The 16,779-nt window shown below is 38.3% G+C and overlaps 2 protein-coding genes across 2 annotated transcripts; one reads left to right on the top strand and one right to left on the bottom strand.

Moving 5' to 3' along the window:
• Positions 1-3,481: 3,481 nt before the first annotated feature.
• On the top strand, positions 3,482-6,227 carry si:ch211-1o7.2 (ankyrin repeat domain-containing protein 53). The gene is made up of 6 exons (XM_024287459.2): positions 3,482-3,583; positions 3,732-3,810; positions 4,836-5,035; positions 5,154-5,318; positions 5,405-5,525; positions 5,603-6,227. The coding sequence occupies exons 1-6, from the start codon at positions 3,531-3,533 to the stop codon at positions 6,146-6,148; spliced, it is 1,164 nt and encodes a 387-aa protein (XP_024143227.1). The 5' UTR covers positions 3,482-3,530; the 3' UTR covers positions 6,149-6,227.
• Positions 6,228-8,312: 2,085 nt separating this feature from the next.
• tex261 (testis expressed 261) lies at positions 8,313-12,945 on the bottom strand. The gene is made up of 6 exons (XM_024288731.2): positions 12,755-12,945; positions 11,477-11,556; positions 11,246-11,399; positions 11,089-11,156; positions 10,873-10,975; positions 8,313-9,437 (listed from the first exon to the last, which is right to left on the bottom strand). Exons 1-6 carry the CDS (start codon positions 12,822-12,824, stop codon positions 9,322-9,324), a joined length of 591 nt encoding a protein of 196 aa, XP_024144499.1. The 5' UTR covers positions 12,825-12,945; the 3' UTR covers positions 8,313-9,321.
• Positions 12,946-16,779: the final 3,834 nt, after the last annotated feature.

Raw genomic sequence — 16,779 nt, 5'->3', positions numbered from 1 at the left:
CCAAATTTTAACTCATTCTGTTTCGATTGGTTTCATTAATGCAAGAACAAACAGAAGTATATGCCTTTAATTATCTTGAGAGCGATGCATGACGACAACTACACTTATGCTCGGTTGACGTTCCACCTCCATTGCACGACTCCTACATGCTTCCACTTTTTTGCCCGTTTCAAAGCACATCCCACCTCTCTCTGGGCCGTGGCTTCACATCCAATTGGTCAGGTGCCACTTGCAGAGCAGTAGATTATGTTTCAAAGCCAATAAAAGCAGATGGTGCGTGAGTGGATGATTTAATGGACCAATGAGAGAGCCTGCCGCGAGGCTGCTGGGATATGATCTTATTTTCATCCTCGCCCTAAGCAGGTTTAGACTCTGATTAGCCTGTTGTTAATCGGCATTGCTCCAACTGGGAGGCTGGTGGCTAACATTCCCGACACAAACATCCGCATTATGAATTAGCGTGGTAGAAATTTTTGCAGGAGACTGAATGTAGAGGCTTTTGAGACTCCAACATGCTCGTGTAGACTGTGTTCGGCAGTACACGGACTATAAACTGTGTTTGCCGTCTTCAGAAAGAGGTCAAGCAGAGGGTCTTAGTCCAGGGGGTTGTGCTGAAAGTCAAACACGAAAGAGCTCTACAGTACAGGGTCCCCACAGCCCTCAGGAGATGTGACCGAGGTCAGAAGAGGCTGCGCAGGTCAGGACGAGGCTGTGCTGCTCCATCACTGTATTATTAAGCAAGACGCACTCGTGTGCACGCCCGCAAACTCAACACACGCCCGCCCGCGCACAAGCACGCCGCTCACTTGTTCTCACCCTCTCTGCACGCTGGCGTCATCAGCAGCGGGGCTGTGTAGTTACAAAAGCAAAGGCCCTGCAGGGACCGCAGCTCATGGCAGGAAGCCATGGGTTTGTGACCCATCCTTGACCCCGCACTGGACTCAGAGAGTGAAAGCTGAGGTCACAAACCAAAGATCTAAATCAAATATGAGTTTCATGCCAATTAAGGGGAGCAAAGACATTGATTAAAGGCCTTAAGAGCAAAAAGTGAAAAAACTGAAGTGATGCATGACGACTGTGTCATGAAACATTAAGTTTACTAACACTTCAAATGTGCCTGAAAGCTTTGGAAAAGAAGAATTAGTTAGCAAGAGATGAGTTTGAAGTTCTGCATCAAACTTGGAAGAATCATCTGTGAAATTGTGACGACTTGGGACATGTTCTTTGAGGATAAATAAATGTTTTACTGCAGTTTTTTCAAGGTTTACAAAGGTTTTTAGCCTCAAATGAGAAGTTAGTTGCTTTAACAACAAACTTTAATGCAAAATGTCCCCCTAAAATTGATGATTTTGTTAAAAAATGTACTGATTTTAATCCTCAATCTCTTAGCTTTTTAGTTTTAGGAGAAAAATATTATTAATTGAAGGATTTGGTTCTGTAATCCAGAAGCCTTGCTGGAAAAAGTATCCATAAGTAGCGCGATAGTTTGGAAATTCAAGTTTTTAGTCGATTCACCTCATGTGACTCCTTGTGAACTTCTCATCGTATCTACTTCCTTAGGAAACTATTTCAGCATGAATGAAAAATGAGGGTACTGAAAAAATCATTAGGTAAAAACTTACTGTAATGTTTCCTTGCCTTAGGCTGTTTAAGAAACCATTAAAAAGTCAAATGTATTTGTTATTTGTTTCTACTTTAACATCATAACTGCAGGGCTGCACGTTAGAGAATGAGTATTTCTGTCCGGGTGCTCGTCAGAGAGAGCAGTCCATCACATCCAGTTCAGTCAGGGGTCAGATTGTCAGTACAGCTGTGATCAGGGAGTCCTGCCGCCTGGCGAGAACATCGACCTCTCAGAAGAACTGTTCCAACGCGCATCGGCTTCACGTGTGGCTACGGGTTTGGCGGGACAGACGGCCGATTGGAGGCCTCCGCTATATTGGCAACATCGATCTGCTTTGCAAAGTCCAAGTGCGGGCGGGCAGTCCTAATGTGCTGTCAATATGAGCACACCAGGAATCCGGCATGCAAAGAGACAGCCGTGGGAGGGGGAAGTATCCATTTCTGCCGCGCCTGCAGCAGCTCATCTGCATTTATCCGTTGCAAGCCAATACAAAGGCTAATGCATTCATTCATTCAAAGGGGCTGATGTATATATTTGAATAGATCATTTTCAAATGGATGAATAAGTATCACAGGCCTAAATTTAACCCCTGCAACCTGCAAGGGGGCTGCAACCTGAGGCTCCAGAGCCATATATCACTTTTCTACCTCTCCACTGTGGCTCCCTGGCAAAAGCGAAATAAAACGGTAGTCATTTTTAAAAAGTGTTACTTATTTTCCATTAATTTATAGTTAGAAAAATTAAAAAAAGATATATTATCTGACACAGCTAAATAATGTGAAGTTTCCAGAAGGGAATTGAAATATATTTTAAGCATAATTTATATACTTCTTCTATTGGAACATTAAAAATTTTAATTCAGTGTGGGTCCATACGCAAGGACCTCCATGCTACTGCTTAGCTATGTTATGTTGGCTGGTCTAAACATGGAGCCAAAATAAAATATCCAAAATCAAATGTCATTTTTATTAACTTCTACAAACAAACTGTCAACCAAAATACAAAAAAAAAATCTGAATGTCAATTCAAGTCCACCAAAACTGTCACAAGCAGAATTAATCCCGGACGAGCCCCCAACTCATGCTACACCCTTGTCTAGGGGTTTGTAAAGGGATTTAACATAAAGGCAGAAAAAATAATAATGTACCAACGACTGGAAAAACTCTCTCAAGCAAACCCAGAATGAAAATAAGATGGGAATTTATTTACAGAAAAACTTAAACCACACAGAAACAAACCAAAAATACAAGGACCAAAGTGTCTAACAATTGCAAACAAGGTAAAAGCTCTTAATCGCTCTTATAGTGTTGAAAGTTCCAGATTCCTGCCCTACATTGACCTTTCGGTTTACTTACAATTTATTTTTGTTTATCAGAGTAATAGATGAAGCATTCAAAGGTTTTCTCTTTGAAAACAAAAGAAAGTTCAAGTGCTAATTTGCTTTTGATTAAAAATAGTAATAAGCATCCAATACTAACAGAAAACAAAAGAGCTGAATTTGATATTAATACTTTACTTATATTTGCATTTTAAAAAAATTTAAAATGCCCAAAGCCCATGTCTTATTTGATTTTTTTAGAACACATTTTTGAAATAGAAAATAATAAATACAAGGATCAAAGAATATGTTAATAGATTTTTCCATTATCATTCCACTATTTGCTGTACATATACATTATATAGATTAAAAGTCTTAAAAGAGCCAAACTTGGATTTAAATTGCTAAAAATGTAAATTATTACCAACAAATTGATAGAGATAGAGTAAAAATCTGGTAAAAAAAAAAAAGTGTCACGTTTCTATTTTGATTTATTTAGATGATGCTAAAGTTTGTTTACTTTTTTTTTTTTTTTTACGACACTACGGAAACACGGCTCGTTTCTGTTACGTCGTTTCCATAGTAACAATGGAATCTGCCATCACAACTGGTTCAAGAAGACGTGGAGGATGTAAAAACAGGTAACATGTTTGATTAATTTGGGAAAATTTAGACTTTTACTGTAAGTATTAGTTGAATAGCATTTTCTGAACTCTGCTGTTGAATTTCCAGGCGTGTTTAGTTTGTAAATGGAAGGGCTCACTCCGTACTTCCGGGTTTGTCTGGCAGGAGACTGTCCCGCAGAGTTCAGGGGACGAAGAAGCGCGCTGTCGCTGCTGGGAGCTCAGAGGAGCCGGAGAAGAGTCAGGTGTGGTTACAGGCTTTTTATTACCGATTTTTAAAAATGTATTTAATTAAAAAAAACATATACGAAAAGTATTTAGTTAGTAAATAATAAACCCCAGTTTGGCGAAGTTTGTGGTGCTTTCTTTTGACTACCGACCATAACTTTCAGGGGCGGACAAAGCAATTTGGGGGGCCAGGGCTAATATTATTACCTAAACTTTCCCAAAAAAGCTGAAACTCGACTTTATCATACAAATGTAGTACATTTTTTAATGGAGAATTGAAAAGTTAATAATTTTCTTCTTGATTATTATGAGGGCAATTATAGTTGGGGGCCTTTTTCAAACCCACTCTGATGAAAAGTGTGTTTCTAACTTGTTCTTGTAGCATTTTTCTGGTGATTGAGGACATATGTGGAGAAAATTAGGCTTAAAATTGCATTTTTGAGTTTTTTTTTCCTTTCAAAATGTTGTAAATCACGAGCAGACGAAAAAATGTACAGTTTGAAAGAGGTCATATTTGTGATGGTAGATGGCGTATACTTGTTTAGCACTTTTCTACCTTCCTTGAAGGCCCAAAGTGCTTGACAGTCACAGACCTATTCACCCATTGGTGGTGGCTCCGCTGCCGAACACTGGCGCCAACCTTCCACCAGAGGCAATGTGAGGTTCAGTGTCTTCACCAAGGACACTTTGACACATGAGCGAACAAGGCGGGAATCGAACCCGTGATCTTCCGATCGGGAGTCGACCGCCCTACTGCCCTTCTCTGGGCACGTCTTAAGCTCCATGCTCCGCTCCATTCTAAAGAAACTCAGAGGCAAATTTCTAATGAACTCCTGCCGCTCTGCAGAAACTATGTCCAACAAAACAACACAGATTTTTTTTTTTTAAATGGCATAACTATAATCAAAAGACCACTGGAAATGCTTTAAAAATAGATCAAAACATGATTAAAGTGGGACTTTAAAAAAAAAATCCTTTCTATGAGCTAGTTTTTGACTGTTTGTTATAAGTAAAAAACAAAATAACTTCTACATGATCGCAGGTTTTGCCAGCTCTTCATGCAGCCTGCTTTCACGGAGACCTGGCTTCTGTTCGACTCTTAGTGGACTCCAAGGAATGGTGCATCAACAGCACTGATCTACAGGGTCACCAGCCGGTTCACATGGCTCTGTTCCTGCAGGGATTCCCCAACAACTCCGCCTGCCTCAGATACCTGCTGGAGCACGGTGCTAATGTCAATGCGTAAGGGGTTTTCTACATTTTCTTCCAATTTCTTTTGACTTTACCTAAACTTATTTTATTTTTTTTCTATTTTAGGTAATCAAGTTTTTCTCTCCTTTTGTTGTCTTTTTTAAACTAGCATCACTGACTCAGGGCAGACCCCGCTCCACCTGGCTGCGTCTAAAGGCCTCCTGGACTGCGTGGAGATCCTCGTGAACGCCGGAGCAGATGTTTCCGCAAAGGACAACAGAGGATGTACACCTCTGGATTTGGCCCGCGTCTGGAGTCATAGAAAAGTTGCCAGGTATTTCTCTGACGGGAACAACCCCCCAGAATACCGGCTCAGTCAAACAGCCTTGATAGATATTTTAACGTCTCTCGTGTGTGCAGGTATCTGAAAAATTGTTTGTGGGAGGCAAACAAGAGGACAGAAATGGAGGAGAGAAAGCTGGCTCAAGCTTTATATAGAGATCTTGTAACAAAGGCGAAAGGGGCTACATCCGATAAAAAGGTGAACTTTATTTATGTAGGGCAATATTATTGTGGAATTGCTCATTTCTAAGACTTGATTGACTTTTGCGCATCTAGGGGCTTGTCCGGGATAGGACGGCAGAAGGGGCAAACGAGAAAGGCCGGAAAAATGTCACTTCAAGGATGGATCCAAGCAAGTACCACACCAAGTGCCTCTTCTCAGAGCAGATTTGTCCTGAACCAAAATCTTTTAGGAGACTCCAGCAGCAAGGACACCCTCAGGAAGACGACAGTGCCCCCTCTAAGGCTCCGACAGCTCCCAGCCCTTGGAGCATTTACATGGGCCTGCAGCCAGAGAAACCACCCACAGAGCCAGATCTCAGACACAGTGTCACCTTGTTTCTTGACAGCAGCACCAGGCGGCTTTTCTATACTACTAAGTGGGACAGCGAGCCCCACCCCGTCCCTAAACTTCCTCTGGATGTTGTTGAGAGGGTGTTGTTCCCCAGGGCCTTCCGCTCAAGGATTTCTGGACCAGAATGCTTTGTGCCGCAGAAAATCGATGAGCTCCAGCATCGGCGGCGGCCGCAGCGGAGGAGCACCAGTCCGTGGACTGAAGTGATCATGCATCTGGTTGAAGTTCTGCTGCCGGGACACTTCTGAACTCACCTGTCAGGACGTAAGGCTTTCAAGAAGACGTGATGCCGGATTTTGGTTGGAAATAAAAGTAAACTAACTCATACATTTTTGGAAAAATTTTTTTAGAAAAGACAAGATTTTATAGAGAAACTTTTCTTTGTAGATTATAAAGACTGATTCATTTAATAAAACTGTACACATTTATTATTACATCATAATTTTTGTAAAATCGTATTCATTCATAACCATAAAAAAAATTAACATTTTCACCAAAACGCCATAGCTTATGAAGCTTACCTTAATTATATTTCTGTCTACCTTTGAGTAATTGAGACAAACTTTAACAGAGACCACTGTTATTGTTATTTTTAATTAAAAAATTTTTAATTTTCACCATTGTGTGTATCAATAACCACATTTTTAAACAAGTTTTAAATAAAGTATGAAATAGAGTTATATTTGTTGAATGCTTTACATATTTATTAGAAAAACATGTTTTACAAGATACATTTTTTTAAATGACTTATTAAAACATATCTACCTCCCAAAGATCATAGTGAGATCATTTAAAGGGTAACCAAACCATGAAGTTGGAGGCTGACTCCACCCACTGCCGAAATTTGAAAATCCAGTCAGAGGGGCGGAGCTTGAGGGCAGGACTGCTATTATTACTGGGACTTCTGAAACTTACATAGTTTGACCAATCACAAAATTCAGCTGTAACACCTCATTTCAACCTGTAGGGGGCAGCACACAGATAGTTTTTGATTATATTTTAAAGAATTAAACAGTTTTATTCCAAATTGTCAAACATTTGGCTATGACCAACAGACAGCATTTTTAAAGCCCAATTTGTAGAGATCAACAGCCAAAAAAAGTTAATTTAAGGGTTAGTTACCCTTTAAGTCATGATGGCCCATAAATGTAAAACAAAAAAAATTAACTCAAATATGAAATGTGGTGTCAAAGTGTTTTGTAGTAACAGAGTTTGCAAGTTTTTACTCCAAGGAAGTCAAATTTTTGTGTATTGGTGCAGAAAATATGTATTTGGTCAATAGTTAAAGTTCACAACATTAATTTGTAATGTAACCCTGGTTGTCAATGACAGGTTGAAGATACTGCTATTTTGGTCCATTCATCCATTCAGATCTTCTCGTGATGTTTTGGGGCTCTTGCTGGTCAACAGACTTTTAATTCCCTTCACAGATTCTCTATTGGACTGAGGTCCAAAGATTGACTAGAACACTCCAGAACCTTGAAATTCTCTTTTCGTAGTCACTTCTTTGTTGCCCAGATGATGTATTTTTATGATCATTGTCATATTGGAAGATCCAGACATGTTCCGTCCTTAAAGGTCTCACTTATGGAAGGAGGTTTTTGCCCAAAATCTTACCATATATGGCCCCGTTCATCTTTTTTCTTAATACGGATCCTGTCTCCTTTGGAGACATTTAGCACATGGTGTTCACACTGGACAAAATGTCAAAGCGGTGCAAATCTCGTGAATTGGACACAAAGTAGAAATAGAACGTGTCCTCGCACTGGCAAATCTGGATTACAATCACAACGTCCTCCATCTTCATAAAAATGAAACACGATATGTTGAAAACATAAAAAACTCAATTTTCATCAGAGTGGGTCTTTAAATAATTCGTGCCATTCCCCAGTCCAAGTGACAAGTAAAGAATCTCTGCACTCCAGATGCTGTGCCAACAAAACCGGGGCGAACACAGAGGTGAGTGAAAGGTGAGAAAACCTCGGTGAACTGGGTCACCTGTCACGGATGCGTCTCTGCACTTTCACTGATCTACCCCAGGGAAGGGAATCGGGATCCAGGTGAGGGCTTGTCAACAGCATGCAACTGCAAACTGCGAGCTGTGGGCTGTCAGCAGGAGGTGCGCATGTGTACGTGAGTGTGTGTGTGTGTGAGGCTTGGTTCTCCTTTACTTGGCAAAGCACTTCACACCTCAGTGGGGGTCAAAGTGCACACCAGTGCCGACCTGGTGCTTCCCATCTACGACCAAACCACATGGGACTAGAATAACAGAATAACTTCCAACACTGATGGTCTCACAGACAAAAACAGTCTTGACAGAGTAAAGGTCACCAAGTGAGTAACTTGGTAAATTACAACCAGAAAAAAGCTAAATATGAGTTATTTCTTAAATATGAATAAAAATATAAGCAATTTATTGAACAAAATCTTTTATTTCACAGTTGTGTGCATGCCAGCCTATGATAAATCGCATTTTTATGATTGGTAAAAGAATTTCTTTTTAGATCTTTAACGATGAACCCACGTCGAACAGCTTTAGTTTAGGAAGATTGAAAAGGGAAATTGGACGATTTGATCTACAGAAATGTCTGGCGTTTAGCTTACCGACTGATCCAAGATTTGTTTTAATAACAACAAATTCTAATAAATAGACTAAACACAAGACTCTGCATTGCTGGTGATTAATGTTGCATTTTAAAGCTGATCCAAACAAATCCCATGTAGTGAATTGGGAAATTAAAATGATCCTTGCACTTCACTTTAGGAGTTACAAAGATAAAAAAAATAATAAACAGAAATGTGATATGCAGGATTCATATTCTATAAAAAAAAAAAAAACATTAAAGATTCCTAACAATCCAACATGCTGCTCCTTCTTATTTGAGGCTAAAAATGTACAGGTGTCGATACACAAAGCTTTAATTTGAGTCAAAATCTGCCGTTTTTAAAAATATTTCGCATCCTATTTTTAACTCGGCAGAGTTTAGTTAAGATTTAACGGCTGAATATGTTTCCTCATCTGGCTTTGAGTGCGTATTCAAATAAAACTTAAGACATAAACATATAAACGACACATTTGCTGAACATTTGAGTCTGTTGGTAAATTTCAAATCCTGCTCAGACATAATTGAATACTAAAGCTTACAAAAAAATTTCAATGTGACGATACAAAAGCTTTGAGCTACTGACAGGATCCCCTCAAAGATGTCTGCAGTAGGTGTGGTTGGCAGTCAGTACATGGCCCGTGTAAACTCGACGGCTCGTGCAGCAGCTCCGCTCGTTGGTCCGTTCTTAGTTCTGCTTCTCCTTTTCTTTGTTTTAGTCCTGAACACATTTTCCACGGTCCTTTATGCTTCTCCCTTGATCTCTACCCCATACGAACTCGCTAAGACACCCCGTATGAACCCCGAGTCCACGCTCTTCAGAACATCTTCTGTCGGCTGGGTAGCACTGCCTCCTTGAGGAAGGAGAACACGAGAAGGATTCCAGACCTCTTGCCCCGTTTGCCCTTGGTAAAATAATTGGACACCACATCATCTAAAAGAAAAAAGAGACAAGAAAGGAACTATTATTGACCGTTAGGAACACTGAACAGAGTTTATTTCCATTCTGCTGCTATAACAACTTTCACTGATACTTAAAAAAGTATTAAAATGTGTTTAATCATTTATTTTGTGCATTTTATCTGAATGGGATAAACAACAGAATATACATAATATACACTTTATACGAATGAAAACGTGTACATTACGTTTGGATTTTATGCATAATCCTATATAGTAGTTGATAATAAATTAAATAAAGCAAAAAACAACCTAAAAGTATTTTGGTAGCTGAAAGAGCCTCTGCTTTCAGTGAGCCAATGCACAAGAACTGAATCTCTGAGAAGAGCCAGAATTCCCATTGAACACACTAAAACTACATGTTTAAAAATGCAAGTTTTTAACATTACTATGAATTAAAACAGGCAGGAATATTATTCCAGAATAAATCAACTTAAACCTAAAATAACTTTCAATACTCTCCATAAAAATATATTTAGTCAAAATTATGCAAGTTAGAAATAAGTGAAAGATAACATCGGACCATTAATAACGGTAAAATAAAAATGATCTGGAGGGACGGATAGAATTATCCCGAGACCGGGCCTTGACTCTACACCAACGGTCCCGCCCACAATTACGAGGTGAATTTCAAACAAACTTCTGCCGCTCTGTGAAAACTATGTAAATAAAATGACACAAGCTTTTAAAATTTAGCTAAAAACGGCATAACCATAATCAAAAGACCACGGGGAGCACTTTAAAATAGATCAAAAGATGATCGGAGTGAATCTCTAAAAGGTTTTTGTCATAACTTGTGCAAAATATTGGACAGATGTCTGATGAAAAAAAAAGGTACTTAATTTCTGTTTCTGAAATAGTTTATATTAAAAATTAAAATTAAGATATTTTGTTAGGGGGTAGGATTAAAAAAAAGTTTTTTAAACTTCTTTCTACTCCATTTCGAACTACATAATTGAGGTGTAATATCTTTTATTTATAATTTATATAAAACAAAATTTCTGTTGTTGTTTGTTGTTTTTTACCATGTATTTTGTATGTATTGTTCGAAATAAAGGACTGACTAATATTCACCCCAACTGATTGTGATAAGACCCAACAAGTAAAAAAAAAACCCTGACCTTTAGACTGTCCAAGTTATTCTTTTTGAAAGGAAAATAATTCTTATGGAACAAAAAAAAAAAAAAACAGGCGTCTTTGAATATTGAATTTAGCTAAACGAAAAGAATGGAGGTCCAGACTCAATTCAGTCCCACAATTATTTGTGGTCACAGCACTGAGTGCAAAGTCTAACTATCAACTTAGCTGGGTGGGTTGGATCAGACAGATATGGAAGTCTTTTGTGTTTTTTTTTTTTTAATTGCACCACTTTGTTATTTATGGAGACACAAAAACTGTATGTTTCTCACCTCCTTGCTGTACAGTGGATGGAAGTACATTTTCTCCTGCTGACAGTGACACAAAGAAGGCGAAGGGGATCACCCACAGGCAAATGGTGAAGTATGCCAGCACCTGGGGTCAATCAGGGACAAAGGGAAAAAAGATGACGCAAGAATCATGAGGAGTAATTTCCCTCAACTTTACTAAAAGGGGTACAAAAAAAAAAAAAACGATGATAAATTTACCTCAGAAAATGGATAATACTCCTGTGCAAAGTACTGGAAGGCCATATAATGATTCACCACCACCAACACTGCAGAGTAAAAACAGATGCAAAAAGAAGAGATAAACTAGCTTATCTAGAAATACGAGGAATATTTTTAAAGAAAATTTGCGTCATACCACATGAAAGGATAAAATTTGGGGAGCTCAGCATTATGTAGGGGAAGGTCTGCAGGAGCCCAAAATACACCAGATTTGTGAAGAGGCCAACTCCCACCATTATTATGGGGAAGCCTTCAAAAACATAGAGGCCTGCCAGCACTCCTGTGGAAAACTGGACACAATCACACAAAGTGAGACACAGTTTAGACATATTTTCAAATAGTTTGTGTGCTTAAAAGTTCCACTCACCAGAATCATGTACTTTATTATTCGGCTTGTGGCTACAGTATATTCTTCTATGAGTTCGGCCAAGTAGTACAGGCCAGCAGCTGTGGAAGAATAGAAGGTGTTGAGCCAGAATGCTGAGAAAACAATGAGGTAAACAAAACTGTGACCTACAAAACAGGCTCAATTTCCCTTAGCAAAAGGTAATCTGTTCAAGTGTACTTCAAGTATACTTAATCTATATATGAAGGGAGGCAGTATACTTGAAGTTTACTTTTTATATACTATTTATATATTGTAAAATGAAAATGTTTCAATTTAGTCTGAATAAGTATTCAGTTAGTATAGACCCTACACCACATGTGCATGATCTATAGTAGACTTACTTTACTTATACTTCAAGAGAACAACTTTTGGCTAAAGGTTAGCAGATTCTTTTAGATAACATATCACAAATAAACAGATAAAACTGTTAAAAAGAAAAAAAAGAATCTAATTTGTGCTTCTTTGTAAAGTAAATCTCGACACTTAAAAATTCAGACAATTAAAAAAAAAGTTTAATTTGTATTTTTAAGTATATTTATGACTACTATTAAAAGTAGATGTCTTCTTAGAAAGACGAGGATTGAGTCCTTTGTTTTGATAGTCCAAAGTGAAGACACAAAGGGGCGTGGCCTCTGACAGAGGCTGTGATGTGGCCAGGAACTAACGTGACGTGGACTAACGTGAGTTTGACTTAATGGGATTTGAACTTCATCAGAAGCACATTAAACATAAAGATTGTACTCTTAACAATCCTTTTTGACAAACATTGCATGTTTTCATGGGTACATTTATTTTAAATTATGTTTAGTTTAAACCATCACTTCATTTCGACCACAGTTTGCTGAATGTTAGCTTTGCTAATCACGGATAAAGGGCGTTTGCACGCTTGCTTGCTAGCTTACATTAAATAAAAATAAAACCGGTTACATTTATCCAATGAAATTATTTTTTCATATATTTTTTATCCTTAACTTTCAACGTGATATGCTTTACGTTAACAAGATAAGTGCTGGCCTTCACATTAAAATGCCGTCTTAATTCACAACAAATAGCTTACACATTAAACTATATTTTTTTAGTACTGTCATTTTTCATGAATAAAATATATTTCTTATCCTTCAATATAGAAGCAAATTTACTGAAAGGCAGATTTAATAAACAGAGCCTCTTAAGTTTTTCGTTGCTAACTTTGTTAGCATAAGCTAGCATATAGCAGTGATTCTGAAAACACCCACCCGGCTCCAATCCGGTACCTACCTATTGCAAGAGTGACGAAGGATATTTGAATCACCAACGAAAGCCAACTGAGTAAATAAATAAACCACATCTTTCTTCATATGCCCCAGCACCGAAAAACAAGAAAACAATTCACGGAAAACTGCTAGCCGGCTGCTAACAAGCGGTGGTCAAAGTTCCTTCTCTTCCGCTTCAAAAAAGGATGGTGTTGGTTTTAGACAGCGCCACCTCTGGTCGGAGGGGAAAGTATCCGGTTAGTTTTTTTCTCCTCCTTGACTCATGAATAATCTATGAGCAATGCATCTGAATGGATGTAGTGTACAAGAAAAATAATACAATAATTACGTTTTTTTTTCTAACGCATTTTAATATGTATATAATTTCCCCAAAGTGATAACAATTGCACAAAATACAGCATACATTTTGATAGAAACAATTTTTTTTTTGGACAAAACAATGACATAAAATGTTGCCCTTTTCCAAGAAATGTAGGTCTACTTTATCTCAATTAATAAAAAAAAAGTTTTTTTATTCACTCTTAGTAGTGGTTTTATTATTAGTTTTTGGGTATAACATAACAGATGATTTTTCACATTCAAATCTAGGCAACACACCAAAATATACTCAACCAAGTCCACAAATTCCCTTCCTTAAGCCCATGTCACACTGCCACTACATATATTTTGCTCATTATGCACATATAAAATTGCATTCTTTTGGTATACCTGGTGGATATGAGTAATTCACAAGTGTTTCTTTCAATCACAAGTGTTGTTTACATTTGTCGGGGGAGGTGTCCGTCGAGGGTTTCGGACAACAGGTCTTTATTTGAATTCAGTTTTGAGCCGCTCAGAATTTAGGGATGATTGAGAATTACGCAGTTTATGCATATTTTATGTAGTATACACTAAATTATTACGTAAATTGTATGCAATTGTGTGTGATGCATATCCAAATTTGTGGCTTTCCATGACTGTTTAATGGATGTCCACGTACCAGTGTGTCTAACGGACTTTTTGCATATATGCTACTGTAGTATAACTTTTATATCACATTAAAATTACATTATTGATGCATGAATCAGTAATTAATTGCATATAAACAGCACAATTATCAAGCATAGTTCATTCTAACAAACATTTTTCAGGGTTTTGATTGTAGGGGCTGATGTGTTGACTGTATATGAGAGCTGGAATGAATGACCCCTCCCTCCTCGCATCCCAAACAGGAAGTACCCGCTGGTTCCAAGGCAAAAGCAGCTACTAGTCACTGTATTTGTCATAATAACCATTCATGCCCCTTCTATTTCTAACTTTTACCCAGGATATTTTTTTTGTTTATTGCAAGCTATCCAAGGTATAAATTGACCAATCAGATGCCTCAGTAAAAACATATGTTGCCTTCTTGCCCTACGCCGAACGTTTGAAACGTTTGATTAACAGATAACAGACCATTTAATGATAATCAACGATGTTTGGATCCAACATGGCGCCTTCCATACTGACTGACTGTTGGAGTTTGAAGTACACTATTCTCTATGGGTGATGTAACACTTAGTCCAGTTCTCATATACAATAAATTGGTCTGGTGTCAGGAAGACATCATCTCCTAACTAACTTGTATCAACTTAAACTGTTTTGGACACTTACATTATGAAAAAGATAAGACAAAAATAAAATAAACTCATGTTCAAATAGTAAATGACCCTCAAGCTTCTGATTCAACATGACTAAACTGAACCCAGTCTGTTGATGTAGCATCTGTTCTTGTTTTTTCAGCAGATTACATACAAAACAAGAATTGCAAAGGTAAAACTGACTTTATTTGGTTTAGCAAGGAATACTCCTGCTGAACCATATTGTTGTGTGGTTTTCTTTAGGATAAACTTCCTAAAATGAGTTTGTTGGCTTTTACACATTGAGACATCTTTGACAGCACAGCAATGAACCGTCTCAGTGAGTCAGGTGAGTTCAGTGTTCGGTATTGATATCTGTCAGCTGCTGAAAGGTCAGCTTACAGTCAACCAAAACAGATTGGTAAGAGCTGAGTTTGACAGCCTCTAATAACCATCTTTAGTAACTTCAACTCACCTTAATCCCCCCCCAAAAAGCACAGGTTCACTTTGAACTTGATGTCAAACTCTTCTTTGTCTTTACCTTGTAGTTCATGCCAGCATGGCCTGGGAGAAATCTCAAATCAAGAAGCCGTTCACGGTCTAACAGTTCCCACAGCTCCTCTTGCTCCTCTTTCTCCTTGCGTGCCTCCACAGAGGAGCAACACTTGGACAGGAGCTCAATAAATCGCTGCCAAACTTTACTGCTGCTCAGACAGCAGGAGGAAGTCACCGTAAGGAGCATCAGTGGCCCCGTGAAGATTTGATCCAGGGCTATTTTTCAGGTGGAGAATAGATTCATGACCGAAAAGGTTCTGTTTTAAAAAATCTGGAATTACTGTTTCAGTGTAGTCTTATTTTAAAAAAGCATGAATGGTATAAAAATATGGAGATGTCAAAAAAATCTTTTCATGAGGTACACCTTACTAGTACCGCGTCAGACCTTCTTTTGTTTTCAGAACTTCCTTAATCCTTGGTGTCAACAAGGTGCTGGAAACATTTCTCAGAGAGTTTGGTCCATATTGACATGACGGCATCACACTGTTGCTGCAGATTTGTCGGCTAAACATCGTTGATGCCAATTTCCAGTTCCACCACATCCCAAAAGTGATCTACTGTTGATATCTGGTGACCTTGGATGCTGTTTAAGTTCAAGAAACCTAGAGATGGTTGTGGTTGAAAATCCCAATGCATCAGCAGTTTCTGAAATACTCCGAGCAGCCCATCTGGAACCAACATCCAAAGTCCCCTAAAACCATCTTTCTTCCCCATTCTGATGCTCAGTTTGAATGGTAACAGATTGTCTCGACCATGGTTGGGTTTTATTGGCAATTTGGACCTGAATATATGACGTCACCGATTTCACAAAGTTCAAATTAAATAAATACGAACATTTCACGATGATTATTTATGAATACACTGTATTCTGATAGTGAAAATGTGGACGGTTTATGTAAAAATTAAATTTAAACACGTTTTTCAAAATTGTTTGACTGCAATGCATTGTGGTCTATATTTGCTAATCTAGTGAGTATTGATGCACGCTAGTTTTTCACGAAGACTTCTGGGAAATTTCTAGTGCACTCAATTTTGGAATTCGTAGATTCAACAGTGCTAGAAAACGGCGAATGCAGTATATAGTGCACTATATACTAGTGATTAGTATACTAGTGCTTCATGCCTAAATTTGCTGCCATGTGATTGGCTGATTAGAAATTTGCACTAACGAGCAGTTGGACAGGTGTGCCCAATAAAGTGACCCTTGAGTATATTTCTGCTTTTTTTCAGTCTTAATCTTACATTTATATTTTTAATACTATTTTAATATTGCGTAAAATCAGTTTTAGGTTTTTGAAAATTAAGTTCTTCTTTGGTTTATATTTGCTTTGGAAATACACAATCAAACTTCTTGAATGTTTAGGTCTTTGTCTCTCTCTGATCCACAAATATTTCTCACAAAAACACACATATGTTGCAGTACTTTATATGAAAAGCTGGCACCTCTGAGAATGAGGAGCAAAACAATAAAAAATGTATGCTGGAAAGAGAGAAAAAAAGGGACGTCGCTTCAGGTAAAGCGCTAAATGAAGTAAATATATAATGTGAAACAGTGTGAAGACACTAAAATGGTGTCAGAGTGAAAGTTGAGAGTATATTCATCCACTTTTCAAATGCTTTTAACAAAGGTTGATAGGCAGATAGATGGACGGCGTGCTGTAAAGGTGTGCGCGCTCATTCATGCGCACACTCCAGTGTGTGGAGGTGAGAAAACAAAAGGCGACCTGCTGCATTTAAAAACTTTCAGGAGGGAGCTATCAGATCACCTCGAGCTCTTATCTCAGCAACACCTCTGGGCTCCGGGCGCGGCAGCTTTAATGTGCCCGAACACGAGGCGGCCTCCATTCTGCTGCAGAACTCGGCTATAACAGTAAAG

This window comes from Oryzias melastigma, linkage group LG18, assembly GCF_002922805.2.
Source record: "Oryzias melastigma strain HK-1 linkage group LG18, ASM292280v2, whole genome shotgun sequence".
NCBI classification, from domain to species: Eukaryota; Metazoa; Chordata; class Actinopteri; order Beloniformes; family Adrianichthyidae; genus Oryzias; species Oryzias melastigma.
The sequence above is the reverse complement of the archived record's forward strand: the minus strand, read 5'-3'. Positions and strand labels throughout refer to the sequence as shown.

Bases quoted from the DNA above. Each gene is read 5' to 3' on its own strand.
- si:ch211-1o7.2 (XM_024287459.2), top strand. From the start codon at position 3,531: ATGGAATCTGCCATCACAACTGGTTCAAGAAGACGTGGAGGATGTAAA. The intron at 5,319-5,404 runs GTATTTCTCTGA...TCGTGTGTGCAG, and splicing joins AGTCATAGAAAAGTTGCCAG to GTATCTGAAAAATTGTTTGT. The intron at 5,526-5,602 runs GTGAACTTTATT...TTGCGCATCTAG, and splicing joins GGGCTACATCCGATAAAAAG to GGGCTTGTCCGGGATAGGAC.
- tex261 (XM_024288731.2), bottom strand. From the start codon at position 12,824: ATGTGGTTTATTTATTTACTCAGTTGGCTTTCGTTGGTGATTCAAATA. The intron at 11,157-11,245 runs GTATGACGCAAA...TTTACTCTGCAG, and splicing joins AAATTTTATCCTTTCATGTG to TGTTGGTGGTGGTGAATCAT. The intron at 10,976-11,088 runs GTAAATTTATCA...GATTGACCCCAG, and splicing joins AGTATTATCCATTTTCTGAG to GTGCTGGCATACTTCACCAT.